We start from the raw sequence: 13,906 nt of genomic DNA, 5'->3' as shown, positions 1-13,906 counted from the left end.
AAAGTGGTACATGGAGGGGCAAGCAACTGCTTTAACAAAAGCGTGTATACCATTTGGCATCCTCCTCAAAAGCCTAGGATCTGTAACTTCATGGACAGAGTGAAGTGTACTCACTCCTGAGTGCCCCGCCCAGTCAGGTATAGACCCTGTGACATCATTTGTTATCCCAACACATACTCCTTATTGGTGAGTTTTCACATCACACCACTTCCGCCTCAGTCTCTTTCAACCAAGGAGAAAGAGACTTTCTGGTAGTGAAATCTACACTTTGCAGAACTTGTTGCATTTTTGTGGATACTGTTTTGATTTTCTTACAGCAAAAGAATTTTTACTTCTGATTTGATATTAATCTTAAGGAAATCCCTCTGTTTTCAAGTCTTGTTTCAAGAAAAACAAAAATTTTCCAACTCCCAAAATGTTAGTAATCCTCAACTTTCTACTTCATTCAAGTTGCACACAAACACTCAACAAAGATACAGATAAGCCAACTGTATTTCTAAAAGTCAGTAATGAAAAACAAGATATGGTTTTGCTTTCTTTAGTGGCTGTCAAAATGTGTATTTTTTCTGAAGAGTGTTACCATTATTTGAAGAAAAAGTAGCCTTAAACTCAATTCCCACATATTTTAAAGAGAACATCAATTTACTTACTTGAGTGTTTTATTTTCTTTATAGAGAAATGATACTGAAATGTGGTTAAACACCAGAGAGCATAGTGTGCGTAAGAAAGAAGTCTGAAGTCATTCCTTGGGCTTTAAAGAATTAAAACTGCCTTGCTTCATATCATTTTTTTTAATGAGCATTCAAGACTGGGGATTCCCAGGTGATACAGTCTAAAAGAATCTGCCTGCCAATGCAGCAGAGTGGGTTCAATCCCCTGGGTTGGGAAGATCCCCTGCAGGGCGAAATGGCAACACACTCCGGTATTCTTGCCTGGGAAATCTCATGGACTGAGGAGCCTGGCTGGCTACATATAGTCCATGAGGTCTCAAAGAGCTGGATACGACTGAGGATGCACGCATAAGTCTAACTCAAGCTTCAGTATCTAGTGTGATTTTCAGCTTTTAATTTTGAATTCAGAGTTTGGTTTAATCCCTTGAGTTATTGTGTTACCTGCTCTGTTTTAGGCAGAGTCATTCTGAAAGTTGTAGGCCGAGAGGCATAGTGGTGCAGAGTAAAGAGTTAAACCACCTTGATTCTGACTTCTGATCTAGTCCTTGTGTGCATGTCACCTGGAAGGAGACGATCTCTTAGTACACTATCAAAAGGTACAGAGCAAGAGAAGCATCGACCTCTTGCAGCCTAGGAAAAGCACATCTATATTATTTTTGAAAATTAGTTTAAATAGATAGAAGACTGCCCCTCTTTTCCTGACTATAGCTCAGAAGACCCAAGGGAAAACACTTAGGAGTTATGTATTCATGTCAGTCAAAGGGTAGTTTAAATACATGTAAAGTACATAAAAGTGTTTGGAATGCTTGGAAAGCACTTAGTACCCCGTCCAGTTCAGCCCCGATTTTTAATCCAGCTGCGCAGCTGAAGGTGACCATGTTAGCACTGAAAGACAGAAGCAGCTCCTTTTGCCCTTCTCGTACAGAGCGAGGGCCACTATGCTATTTCCTGACTTCTTTGTGGTAGGAACAACAAGGTTCCCCACTGTCCAGGGAAGGTCATTTAACTTCTGTGCCTCAGGGAGAGGGCCCTCATTCATTGTGACAGGGCTGCAGCGAGGGCCAGCACAGAGCACAGACTTCCATCCCGCCCCTTGTCCCAGGAACTGTGCAAACAGATGTGCCCATCGGTATTCGTGATGGTGCACGTTTGCACTTCACAGTTTGAGTTCCCCACAAAAAAGGTCTGCCTCTTGTCATCAAATGTTAACTTCTATTTCTTCTACTTTACTTTCTTGAAAGAATGCTAGAACTTGAATAAGCCAAGAGGCTGTATGACCTCACTTCGTCTTTGATCTTTGTCATGTAGATTGCAACCTACCCCTTTTGGACATCATGTTGTTTAGACTCTGGGTTCTGTGGCAAATACTGGGAATTACTTTGTTTTAACCAGGTTCAGAGTGCTCCTTCTGTCTTCCCTGCCCTGGGCAAGGAGTAGATGGCAGTTCAGAAGTTGCAGGCAGTGACAGTCAGAGAGGTAAAGTGATGAGGCCAGAGTCACTTAGAAAGACACAGCTGGGCCGGCTGCCAGGCCACCTCCTCTCACTCTTTCTAAGACACGCGCCTTCGCTGAACTTCAGCTTCTGGACTCTCGCTTCCTCTTCGGCAGCAGTGGGGGAGCAGAAAGTGTCCAGACAAGCTGATGAGTGAGCCTGTCCTGTGATGGGTCCCCATCTCATGCCTAACTTTCCCTGGAATCCATGCCTCTGATCAGAGGGAAGTGACAGACCTTAGGCTTCTGTCCTCATTCCTAAGACGGGGCAGTCACCTCAGGGCTCTAGAGGCCGACACGTTTAGGGCTTCCTGTAAATCTCTGCATTTACAGGTCTCACTAAGGTAGGGAGCTCTAGGCTTATGCCCCTGACTACTTCCCTGAGTGGATGAACTTTAGAACCAGTTGATAGGATCTCTATAAGTATTTTCAGAAACTGTTTCCTGTGGGTTATCCAGTTAGCAATCGGTTTCTAACACTCAGAATGTTGTAGTGCAGACAGTTCTCCGGCATCATTTTGTTTCTTTGTAGATAAACACAGTTGACATAACCAGTTCTTGGGCTTGGATCCTGGCTCCCCTTGGTACCTGTGTGGCATCCATGTCTCTGGGTTTCCTCAGCTATAAAAATAAAGAAATCATGGTCCTCCCACCAGGGGTTTAGTGGAGGAGCTGAAGAGTCAGTGCGTGTAAAGTGCCTAGAACAGCATCATTCTTGGATGTAAAGCGACCAGAGATGATAGGGAAAAACGGATAGTAGTAATTTATAAGCCATATGACTAATCTGATCTGTTCTTTCCTTTTGTTCTGAGCTAGTCCACGTTCTGAAAGATTTTCTGTTTCTTTTGTTTCCTAAAATCATTTTTCCGTCTTGCTTCATAAGCATGACCTTCTTTTCCTATTGCAGAGACTCATTCAGGTACTGGGTCCTTGTCATTTAGACTTTTTTTTCTTATTCATTGTATTTATTAAAGATTTGTGAGGATGGGGAGGGGTGGTTAGGAGTGAAGACCTGAAAAAGAAAGCGGAGAGACCAGTTTTTCTTATTTCTAAATTATAGCCTTTTAAAAATATTCTAAAAATTTGTTTCTTTGGGGATTTTAAGGCAATGGGTCCTCGATATCAACCCTCCTAGCAGATTTCCACTGTTGCATTTCCTACTAAGAGTGGAGTTTATGGCTCAAAGGTCAGTATCAGCACCCCTTCCCTGGGGACAAGGATGAGTTGCTCAAGAGACTTACCCAGCTGGCTGGTGACGAGCTGTCTGCTGTCAGCCCCAGGAACAGCATAGAACCTTTTGGAGATGGTTTGTGTGCACACTCTGGCCCTGAGATGATCAGACTTGCTCAGAATGTAAAAGTTGCCCTTGGGTTTCAAGGTGAAAAGCCCAGGCTGGTCTCTAGGTGTTTTCTGTTGGTTTGATTTATACACATGGCTATGGAGGTTTAACATATATCCATGAAGTGTATAAATTTCAGGTGCTCAGCTTGACAATTCTTTATCCATGTAGCCACCACAAGCATCTATCGTCTCCACCCTCTGGAAGTGTCCCCTGAAGCCCGACTTATTTCTCAGGGCGACTGCCATCCTGACCTGTCATCATAGATTGGTTTTGCCTGTCCTTGAGCTTTGTGTAAACATCGTGCTAAAGGAGACAACTCTGGCTTTTTTCACACAGATTGTTTCTTGGAGACTTAGCCAGTTGTGTCTGGAGCAGCAGCGTGCTCTTTTTCATGGAATGAATCTTCCATTGTCTGCATTCCATTTTCTGAATTCCATTGTGTATATATCTCCTGGCATCCATGCCATTGGGTTGGGCCTTGGGTGCTTTGCAGTTTGGGCCTGTTATGAGTAACGGTGCTCCCAACTTTCATGTGTGTCCTAACTAATGATTGACATGGCTTTTTCCCCCCTTGGTGACCTCCTTCCAGCAGAGGGGCAGTAAAGAATTGTGCTTTACTGCTCTATTGTGTGCATAGAGCAGTAAACTGGTGAATGTTTATGAAATACCGTGAATTTTAGAACTAAGAAATCATTGACTTTGAAAAGCAGGGTGTTCAGTTTTATGGGCTCAAGCAAACCATTAGACATCTCCAAATCTCTGTTTCCTTATCTATAAAAAGCCCTAATAGTCATATTGTGCAAAAATAATAGAGATACTGTAGAATTAGATGAGATAATGAAATAAAGCCTAGCCCAACTGGGCACTCAATGTTAATTACTATTGTTGACTTTTCATCCTAGTGGCCATTTGAAGTGAAGTCAGAGATGCTATATGACTTTCTAGAAATTTATTGACACAGCATAACCAATGCAAACTTGGTTTTAATTTGTTTTAAAACAGTAATTTGTTTTAATGCCAGATGTGAAGAAATGTTGCTCTGTTTTTCGTCTTACTGTATAATCTCTTTTGCTTCGACCTTTTGTTTCTATAGGTATGTCCTGCTTAGATTTCTCTTTGTCCCTGATCTTCTAATAATAGGTGATCATTGAGAGTCCTGTGTCATCTGGTGTCTGTCAGGAATGCCAAGGGCCAGAGAGATAACTTGGCTATTTCTGTGGGTTCCTGGGCTTCCAAGATGAAATTGTATCCCCAAGTGTTGCATCCTAGGGGTGGTTGCTACCCAGGCAGCTTTGATGAGAACGTGAAACATTTGAGATGGAAAAACTGATGTGGAAGAAGCAGAGAGCTTCTCACGGCACAGACCCTCTTCAGACCAGAGCTCCAGCTTTGTGGTCCTGGTTACTGTACCGTCAGCCAAGAAGGCTTCTCCACTGGGCAAACAATTGCAAAGAAAGAGGGGGAAATAATGCCTCCTACACCTAAGGGTATTTCCTAATTCTGAACAGAAACGCATTTCAAGAATTTTTAAATTTTCATTTTGAAATCAGCTCAGACATTCAAAAAAGGTGCAAAAAGTCAATGAAGAAATCATGTCTGCCCTTCACCCGGATTCACCCGTTAGTGCTATTCTGTTGACACACACACACACACACACACACACATACACACACACATGCACACATCCCCTCTCTCTCTCTCACACACACACACACACACACACATGCACACATCCCCTCCTTTTATCTAAATCATGAGAGCTAGTTGCAGCCATTGTATCCCTTTTTCCCTAAATACTTAGTGGGTATTTATCTAAAAATAGGGACATTGTGTTACAAAACTGCAGTAACGTTAACTTTCATTAACTTTCAAGGAAGAGTCATTCTGTGAAAAAGAGCACAGTGTTGCTCCAGACACAGCTGGCCGAGTCTCCAAGATGCAGTCTGTGTGAAAGAAACCAGATTCACTGTTAACAATATTATCTAATCTGCAGACTTTATTCAGATCTCATCTAATGCCCCACTATGTCCTTTATAGTAAATGACAGAAAGACTTTTTTGGTCCAGAATCCAATCCAAGATACCATGTGTATTTAGTTGAATTTTTCCCTCAGGAATATTTTGAGGGAGCTGGTACCCTTGCTATTTGCAAATCCTTCTTTTAACATAACACATTTACTTAGCTGTTCACTGGTTCTTCAGTGAAAAGACTGGGTCAAAAGCATACCTTCTAGAATATTCACCTGTACTTATGGGTGAGAAGGTGTAAAAGTAGTTAAAACAAATCTATTCAGTTGTACTGACTGCATGCAAGAGAGACTATAAGACTGTTAGGGAAGATTCACTCTTCTTGGCTTTACTGAAGAAAAAAAAGTTTGGTGTGTGAATGCGTGTGTGCTGTGCTTCGTCGCTCAGTGTCTGACTCTCTGCAATCCCATGGACTATAGCCTGCCAGGCTCCTCTGTCCATAGGAATTCTCCAGGAGTGGGTTGCCATTTCCTTCTCCAGGGGATCCTCCCAACCCAGGGATCGAACCCAGGTCTCCCACATTGCAGGCGGATTTTTTACTGTCTGAGCCACCAGGGAAGCCCGGTGTGTAAATGATGTGGGGCTAAATTTTGGTTGGCTGTGCAGTTCGGACATGTCTGCCCAATAACCAATGCACGGAGTTGCAGGTGTGCATTTCCAGAAAGCAGGCCTTACGTTTCTTCTTTCTTCAGACAACGGTCACAGTAGCTGTGCTTTCTTTGGCAGATGTGGTGCTGGAGAAAGCCATGCACAAGTGCATCCTGAAGCCCCTGAAGGGCCACGTCGAGGCCATGCTGAAGCACTTCCATATGGCCGATGGCTCATGGAAACAACTCAAGGAGAACTTGCAGCTCGTGCGGCAGAGGAATCCCCAGGAGCTAGGCGTCTTCGCCCCCACCCCTGACTTTGTGGATGTGGAGAAAATCAAGGTCAAGTTCATGACCATGCAGAAGATGTATTCGCCAGAAAAGAAGGTCATGCTGCTGTTGAGAGTCTGCAAGCTCATTTATACCGTCATGGAGAACAACTCAGGTGAGGCTACCACCCCATCCAGGCTCTTGGCCCTCCGATGGGGCTGGGACGTGTTGGGCTTTCCAATCCCCAACTGCTCTTCCTTTCAGCCTCTTGACTTTACCAAGGGGCTCACAAAAATGCAGGTGTTTCTCTGGTTCTGGCAAATTAGTCCACATGCAACAAACTAACAGCACCAAAAACCCAGGGCAAGGCAACAAGAGTTTTGTACAATGCCAGTTTATAAAAGCTTTAGTTCAGAAACTTCGCTGGCAATCCAGTGGTTAAGACTGTACTTCCAACACAGGGAGCAAGAGTTAGATACCTGGTCAGGGATCTAAGATCCCACATGCCTTGTGGCCAAAACATCCAAACAAATAGAAGCAGTATTGTAACAAATTCAATAAAGACTTTAAAAATTGGTCCATATCCAAAAAAGAAAAAAAAAAAACTTCAAAAAAGTTATGTTAAGCTAAAAAAAAAAAAATTAATTCAGGGCGGTGGATACAGACTCAGTCTTGGGGTCTGAGTTGAGACCCTGGCTCTGGGAATGGGTTTTTAACTGTGGGGCTTCGGCCTCCGTAATCAACCTTCCAAGCTGCAGTTCTTGTCCTGGGTATGACCTTAGCCTTCCTCCTAAGGTGGGCATTAGACAGATCAATGTTTGCACAGCCCCAAGCGTGGTGGAGACAGTTCCAATTATTCCTGTTGCTACTGCATTCTGGCCAGTGAGAGCCTGTGTCCATGATAGCATCTGTCAGAAACTTGGAGCATTCAGCCTCGTTATAGTCATTTATCGGCCATCCCTTCTTTGCTCTGAGCTGTTGCAGTGCAATAGGAATTCACACATGTCAGCCCTCGGGTGTCCCCAGGGCTCCTGCATGTAGATGCGAGAGTGACCCTGATTTATGGGTAGTGATGAGCCCTGTGGTACCCCAGGTCTTGGGTGAGCCTTTTTAATTCCCTGGATGATCACAGTGTTTCCCGTGAGCGAAACTGCTTCATGGAGAAGCAGCAGAGAGAAAACACAGGCTCTGTTTCTCACGGCTGGAGGAGGTCACCATGGGCATGCACTTTGCAGATTGTTGAGCAGAAACGTTAACACGTGAACTCCCGGGCTGGTCATGCTGGCGGACGAACACCACCTCTGAAGCATACTTCACATGCAAGAAATGTATTTTCTTTTATTTTTTGGCTGAGCCAAGCACCATGTGTGTCTTAGTTCCCCAACCAGGAATTGAAGTTGCGTCCTCTGCCTTGGAAGTGCAGTCTTAACCCCTGGGCAGCCAGGGAAGTCTCAAAAAGTGTATTTTCTGTAGTCTGTCAAATTATTTATAAGAAGTCCCCCACATTATATCTGCACAGGATTCTGTTCTCAGGCAGTTTCTCAACCTCAGCACTAATAACATTACAGCTGGCTAGTCCTTTGCTGTGGAAACATCCCACTTCCTCTAGGAAGTTTATCGGCATCCGGATGCATGCTATTTGCATGCCCACGTCCAGTCATGAGCGTGAAAGATGTCCCCAGACAATGCCAGACTTCCCTGGGAGGCAGAGTCACTGCTAGTTGAGAATCTCTGTCGTAATAAAACATAGTACGGACTGACCATTTTTTTTGTCAGATATTAATCAGATGTATTTATTCAATGTACAGCGATTGAGCACATTTAAGTCACACTGAAGACGGAGAAGGACAAGTTGTTCCTTGCTCCAGTTGGTTTTGGTCACTATGTTTTGGTTAATTTGCATAGAAAGCAATAGGAAGGAAGACACAAAGGAGAAACACTGTAAGTAGACACGCAGATGTTTTATTCTGTCACTTGCTAAAAGTTAAACCCTTTAAAAAAAAAAAAGGACTATTTTATTGCACGTGTGTGCATGCTCAGTCATGTCCAACTCTTTGCAACCCTATGGACTGTGGCCCAATAGGCTCCTCTGTCCATGGGATTCCCCTGGCAAGAATGCTAGAGTGGGTTGCCCACTCCAATAGATCCAGGGGATCTTCCCAACCCAGGGATCAAGCCTGTGTCTACCTGCCTCTCCTGCATTGAGGCGGGTTCTTTACCGCTGAGCCACCAGGGAAGCCCTGTTTTATTGCTTGCATTGAGGCAAATCATGGAAATGGAAAAACAATTTCCCCTGTGTTCACTGACTCGGACATTCATCCTGAAATTGTGAGTTAGGGTCGGCCTCTGATGAGGGCAGTGGGGAGGAGCCCTCCCACTGTAGGATTCCAGAAATACCCACCTCACTTCCCCTACATGGCTCTTTGCTAATAAAAGCAGCAAGTAGGACATGAAAGGGAGAAATGTGGCTAAAAATACCCCGTCTGTCCCCCCTCCTTTCTTCCTACTCCAGGGAGGATGTACGGAGCAGATGACTTTTTGCCGGTCCTGACCTATGTCATAGCGCAATGTGACATGCTGGAGCTAGACACGGAGGTCGAGTACATGATGGAGCTTCTGGATCCGTCTCTGCTACATGGAGAAGGTAGCAGGCTTTTGGAGAACTGGGAGGAACTGGGTGCTTTCCTTCAGTTTTATTTTCTTTTCTTTGTAAATTGAGGCATAGTTTGCAGAACATGAGATAACCATTTGAAAATGAGCGATGCAATAGCCCTTAGTACATTCATGGTTAAACTAAAATTAACTATTGTAAAGTGGACGATTCAGTAGCGTTTAGTCCAGTTGCAATTTGGGGCAACCCTCCAACTCTTTTCAGCTCGAAAACATTTTCATCCCCCCAAATAAGACCTCAGATCCATCTGGTACTTAAATGGGTGCTTCTTGACATATTCAGGGCCGTTTTAGTTTTGTTCATTTATGAGAAGGTACTGACTTTTTTCCAGATTACAGAAGTCATAATGTTGGTCGCAGAAAATTTGGAAAAGTCGGGAAAACACACAAAACAATGCAACCCTGCCATAATTATACTTCACTGAGATTGCTTAGTTGCAGTAAAAAAAAAATACCATTCAGTAGAATCAGGGCCATTTTTTAAAAGAAATGGTTTCTTTGATTTCACAGGGAAGCTGTAAAGTTTTGCTGCAGAATATTTCCACTGCCAGAACAACTGCCCACTGTTATGTCAGTGAATCAGACAAAGGCCTATCTTTTGTTTTCATCTTTATTTTTTAAATTTGGTTTTCAAGATGAAAATAGCACCAGTGATTTCCTTTTCTTAAAAAGAAAAAAGATAGCACCTGCTCATCGTTAACATCAAACCGCAGTGGAGTAAAAAAATCTGGGCAATTTGCTTTCAACTTACTTTGTCAGTTCAGTCATCCTCCTCCTGTCTGCCTCATTCCAACACGTCTTCACAGGAATCCCTCTCCTTACACAAGGGTTAGGTATTTTATCATGGAAATAATTAGGGTGTTTGTCACTGTGGTGCACAGACCTGAAATAACAAGGCTCTTGTATGAGCTTGTCTAAAGGGGATCAGATCGGAGCTTGTTCGGCCTGTGTGTCCTGACAGTTCATTTCATTTCATGTCTCAGCCCAGATGGACTCTGAGTGATGAATTGACGCCTAACATTTTTTCCTCTAGTGAGTTTTAGTCTGGGCTTGAATAAAAAGGTCCATCCACATGCCGATGGGATTCCCCAGGGAATGTATCATCCCGGGATTTTCCCTGGAGACAGCAGTGCAGTCACCCCCCCAAACGTGTGCATTAGTTCCCTTGGTCCCCAGGGCCTGGCTCTGGGTCAGAGGGTCTGACCTCCAGGGAGCCCTGTGGTCCCTCTCCACCCCTGCAGGGACCCGCTGATTCAGGACCAGTGATGAGTATCTTTTCATCCATCCCTTTACCTCTTCCCGGTTTATCTCCCCTCATTAATATAAACTGATGCTGAGGCCAGACCCTCCAGGATAAACTGCTCAGACCCTGCCTGGAGCCTTCCTCCCCGGCTCTGCCCTGGGATTCCCAGGAGGGAGGAAGCATGTGGCTTTGTCCATGGACCAGGAGGAAACATACATTCATCTCCGTGCCCTTCTTTTCTTTCTTCCACAGCATTATTATTATAATTGTATATGCATTGAGGATTTTTTTGAGCTTCAGTCATGTTTAATTCTAGTAATAAGTGTGCTGAACTCTTGGGGCTTTGGGGAAAGGGCATGCCAGCCTCCCTCAGAAAATTACCATTCTGTTGCTGACACTGTGTACTTGGGACAAACACGTGCTTACATCCTGTGACCTGAGGATGGAGACAGCCACTTCCTGTCACCTTTCCCAGCATTTCTCCAGAGTGAGGCACTGCCCAGGGTACTGTGTCAGAGACAGGTGGGCAGGTCCTCACCTCCGGGAATCACAGAGAAAGACAAGGACGCAGCTAGAAAACACACAGAGCAGTCAGTCAACTCGGGGTTTCACTGGAGCCCGCCTTCACTCAGCCACGTCCTGGCTGCTTGGGCTCCTTGCTGGGAGAACTGGGCGGCCCTGTCAGGCTGGCAGACCAGGAGGAGACGCACGGCTGGTCCTGCCCTGCATCCTGCCCCACTGCCCAAAGCACAGCCCACATCAGTTTTCTGCCATTTAACCAGGTAGTTTCATTTACAGAAAAGACGTCATAGAATCCCTTTGACGTGCACAGCCCTAGTGGCAGGGTTAGTTTTGCTGAAATTTAAACCTTACTCTAATTGCATCCACATGTTTTCAAGTGTGGTCAGTTTTGTGCTTCCAGCATTTGGAGTTTTCTCCTCAGTGCCCTGAACTTTGAGCCATGGAGTGAAAAATTTGGCATTCAAAGGAAACCACCCCCTCCCCAACTCAACAGTCGTGGTCCCTCCAAGTCCGAGCTCCAATTCTGACACCTCCGCAAGCCTCTCTTGAGGTCCACATTGGTTTTTCCTGAAATCCTCTGTGTCACATTTAAATTCCATACTACTGAGTTTCTCACTCAATCTTGTAATTTGTTCATGGGTAAAATATTAGTAAAACTCAGCCACTCGAAACTTTCTACTGTGTACCATGGGGGCTGCCCTAGGAAGCTTACAGCTGAGTGGTAAATCTGCTAAATTAGTCAAATGACTCTGAACAAAAGGCTGACCTAGAATGGATGCATAGAAGGTGTGCTGCTCAGAGCGGGCGAGAGGATGCGACAGTAAGTGATAACCTCCAGGGATGTCCCTGGTGGTCCAGTGGTTAGAACTTCACCTTCTGATGCAGGAGATGCTAGTTCGATCCCTGGTTGGGGGGCTAAGCTCCTACACGCCTCCCTGCCAAAAAGCCAAATCATAGAACAGAACCAATATTGCAACAAACTCAGAAAAGACTTAAAATGGTCCACATCAAAAATCTTAAAAAAAAAATGACCCCCAAATCTCTGCCAGTGACCTGAAAACCACAAAACTGTTTCTCAGATTCCACGTCCAGTATGACTTAGGGGGGCGTTCAACTCCTTTCCTAGATGGTGGACCATCTTGAGTGTTGCCACTCGTTGACCAAAGAGAAAGTTCTCTAGGGTCTTGTGTTAACACTCAGTACTTTGGCAGTGGAAGTGACACTTGGCAGACAAAGCTCATTTAACCACAGCTAACTTCTGGTCCCCGCATGAATAACACGCCACTATCTGTTTTCTTTTAATGTATCTATGGAACAGGGACACAGATTCTAACTTTTACAAACCCAGCCGGGGTCTGTACCTGGCTCAGGTGGAGATTCGACAGGTATTTGGTCGAAGAACGTCTCAGTCCACAACGTGCTGCGTCCAGTTGCGGAGTTTGTAATAAGCATCTAGTGCGCCCTCTAGTGTTTCTCCAGCGAAGAGCTTTACAAGTTCCAGAAAGGCACCTCAGTTAGCCTAAAAGTTCTTTCCGGTTTTCCTGTAACACCTTATAGGAAAACCAGAATGAACTTATCGGACAACTCTATAGTTTGGGACCAACCTGTGAACACATTTACATGCCTTTCAGAGTATTGTAAGTGTTTTTAACACTCCCTCAGACATAAGAGGGCTTCCCTGGTGGCTCAGCTGGTAAAGAATCTGCCTGCAATGTGGGAGACCCAGGGTTCGATTCCTGGGTCGGGAAGATCCCCTGGAGAAGGGAAAGTCTACTCACTCCAGTATTCTTGCCTGGAGAATCCTCTTGGACAGAGGAGTCTGGTGGGCTACAGTCCATGGGGTCACAAAGAGTTACACACAACTGAGCCAACTCAGCACAGCACAAACATAGGAAATCATTCCCAAATGCACCAGCAAAACGGGCGTCACTTCCTTTTCCTTGTACCTTTTCCTAAATGTCCTGTTCTGTGAGTCCCTATATAAGGGTAAGAAAGGGAAACACGAGGGAGAGGTTCTTTTGAAAAACCCATATTATTGTAAGCACACTTGTATATTGTGTATTTCTTTCAAAATGTATAGTTCACTTAAAATTTAGAACATATGAATTCTTAAATGAGAAGCTTCAAAGCAGGTGTTGCTGGGAGGTGTGTGGACTCCTATTCCTACCGGAAGGTGTTCTGACCTCAGCAGTGGACCCCACTGCTCTCACAAGCCACCACACCCCTCTCCCTCAATAGGTCAGGCTCCAGAGCTCTGAACTTTTCTGGAAAAGCATTTTCACAGTTGCACTTTGGTTGATTCTGTGAGTCTCCGCTTTGGAATGGAAATTCCATCAGAAAGCAGGGCCTGGTCCTCAGTCCCCATGCAGTGGCTCAGGCCTGGGTTAGCTGCACATCCGTGGGGAGGAATGCAAGAGTGGATGGAAGAGGATTCTCTTGCTCAAAAAAATAAATAAAAAACGCATGTAGAAGAGAAGGGGCAAGTGGAGCCTGACGTCCGACTCTGTGGCCACCCTCCTGTGGTCCCCAGAGGCGAACCCTGGCGAGCTCACTCTGTCTCCCCTTTCCAGGAGGCTATTACCTGACGAGCGCCTATGGGGCCCTCTCCCTGATAAAGAACTTCCAGGAAGAGCAGGCGGCGCGGCTACTCAGCTCCGAGGCCAGGGACACCCTGAAGCAGTGGCACAAGCGCAGGACCACCACCCGGACCGTCCCCTCGGTGGATGACTTCCAGGTGTGTGGCCAGCGGCCGGGGCGGGCCCGGCTGCTTCCTCACGGCCCACGCGGCTCAGCACCCCCCCCTCCTTCATCCAATCACCCAGTGGAAAAGGGATATTTTAAACCACCTCCTGACCTTGTTGTTTCACTTCTCTCTTCCTTAAAAGAGAGAGTGTGTGTGTGTGTGTGTGTGGATTTGGCCCAAGTTTTGCTGCCCTAAAGGAAATAGTCAAATGAGGGCAGGATTTCCTCCTGAAGGTTCAGTGTGGATACTGAGCACCTGGGCACTCAGGAAGCCTACAGGAAGGATGCTTTTAGCACAGGTGGCAGACAGGTAACCTGCCATATGGAAACAGCCCTGTGAGG

At 45.3% G+C, this 13,906-nt stretch overlaps 1 protein-coding gene across 6 annotated transcripts in view; it reads left to right on the top strand.

Annotated features, from left to right (window-relative positions):
• Window positions 1-13,906, top strand: part of RIN2 (Ras and Rab interactor 2) — a 202,200-nt gene that overhangs the window by 183,759 nt on the left and 4,535 nt on the right. For all 6 annotated transcript variants that reach the window (XM_040247964.1, XM_040247968.1, XM_040247963.1 and 3 more), the window contains 3 exons: window positions 6,257-6,562; window positions 8,900-9,031; window positions 13,393-13,556. In XM_040247964.1, the coding sequence (XP_040103898.1) occupies window positions 6,257-6,562; window positions 8,900-9,031; window positions 13,393-13,556 (602 nt within the window). The remainder of the gene's footprint in view (window positions 1-6,256; window positions 6,563-8,899; window positions 9,032-13,392; window positions 13,557-13,906) is intronic.

Source organism: Oryx dammah, unplaced genomic scaffold (assembly GCF_014754425.2).
Source record: "Oryx dammah isolate SB20612 unplaced genomic scaffold, SCBI_Odam_1.1 HiC_scaffold_10, whole genome shotgun sequence".
In the NCBI taxonomy this organism is placed as follows: domain Eukaryota; kingdom Metazoa; phylum Chordata; class Mammalia; order Artiodactyla; family Bovidae; genus Oryx; species Oryx dammah.
This window is presented reverse-complemented; position numbering and strand designations above follow the sequence as displayed.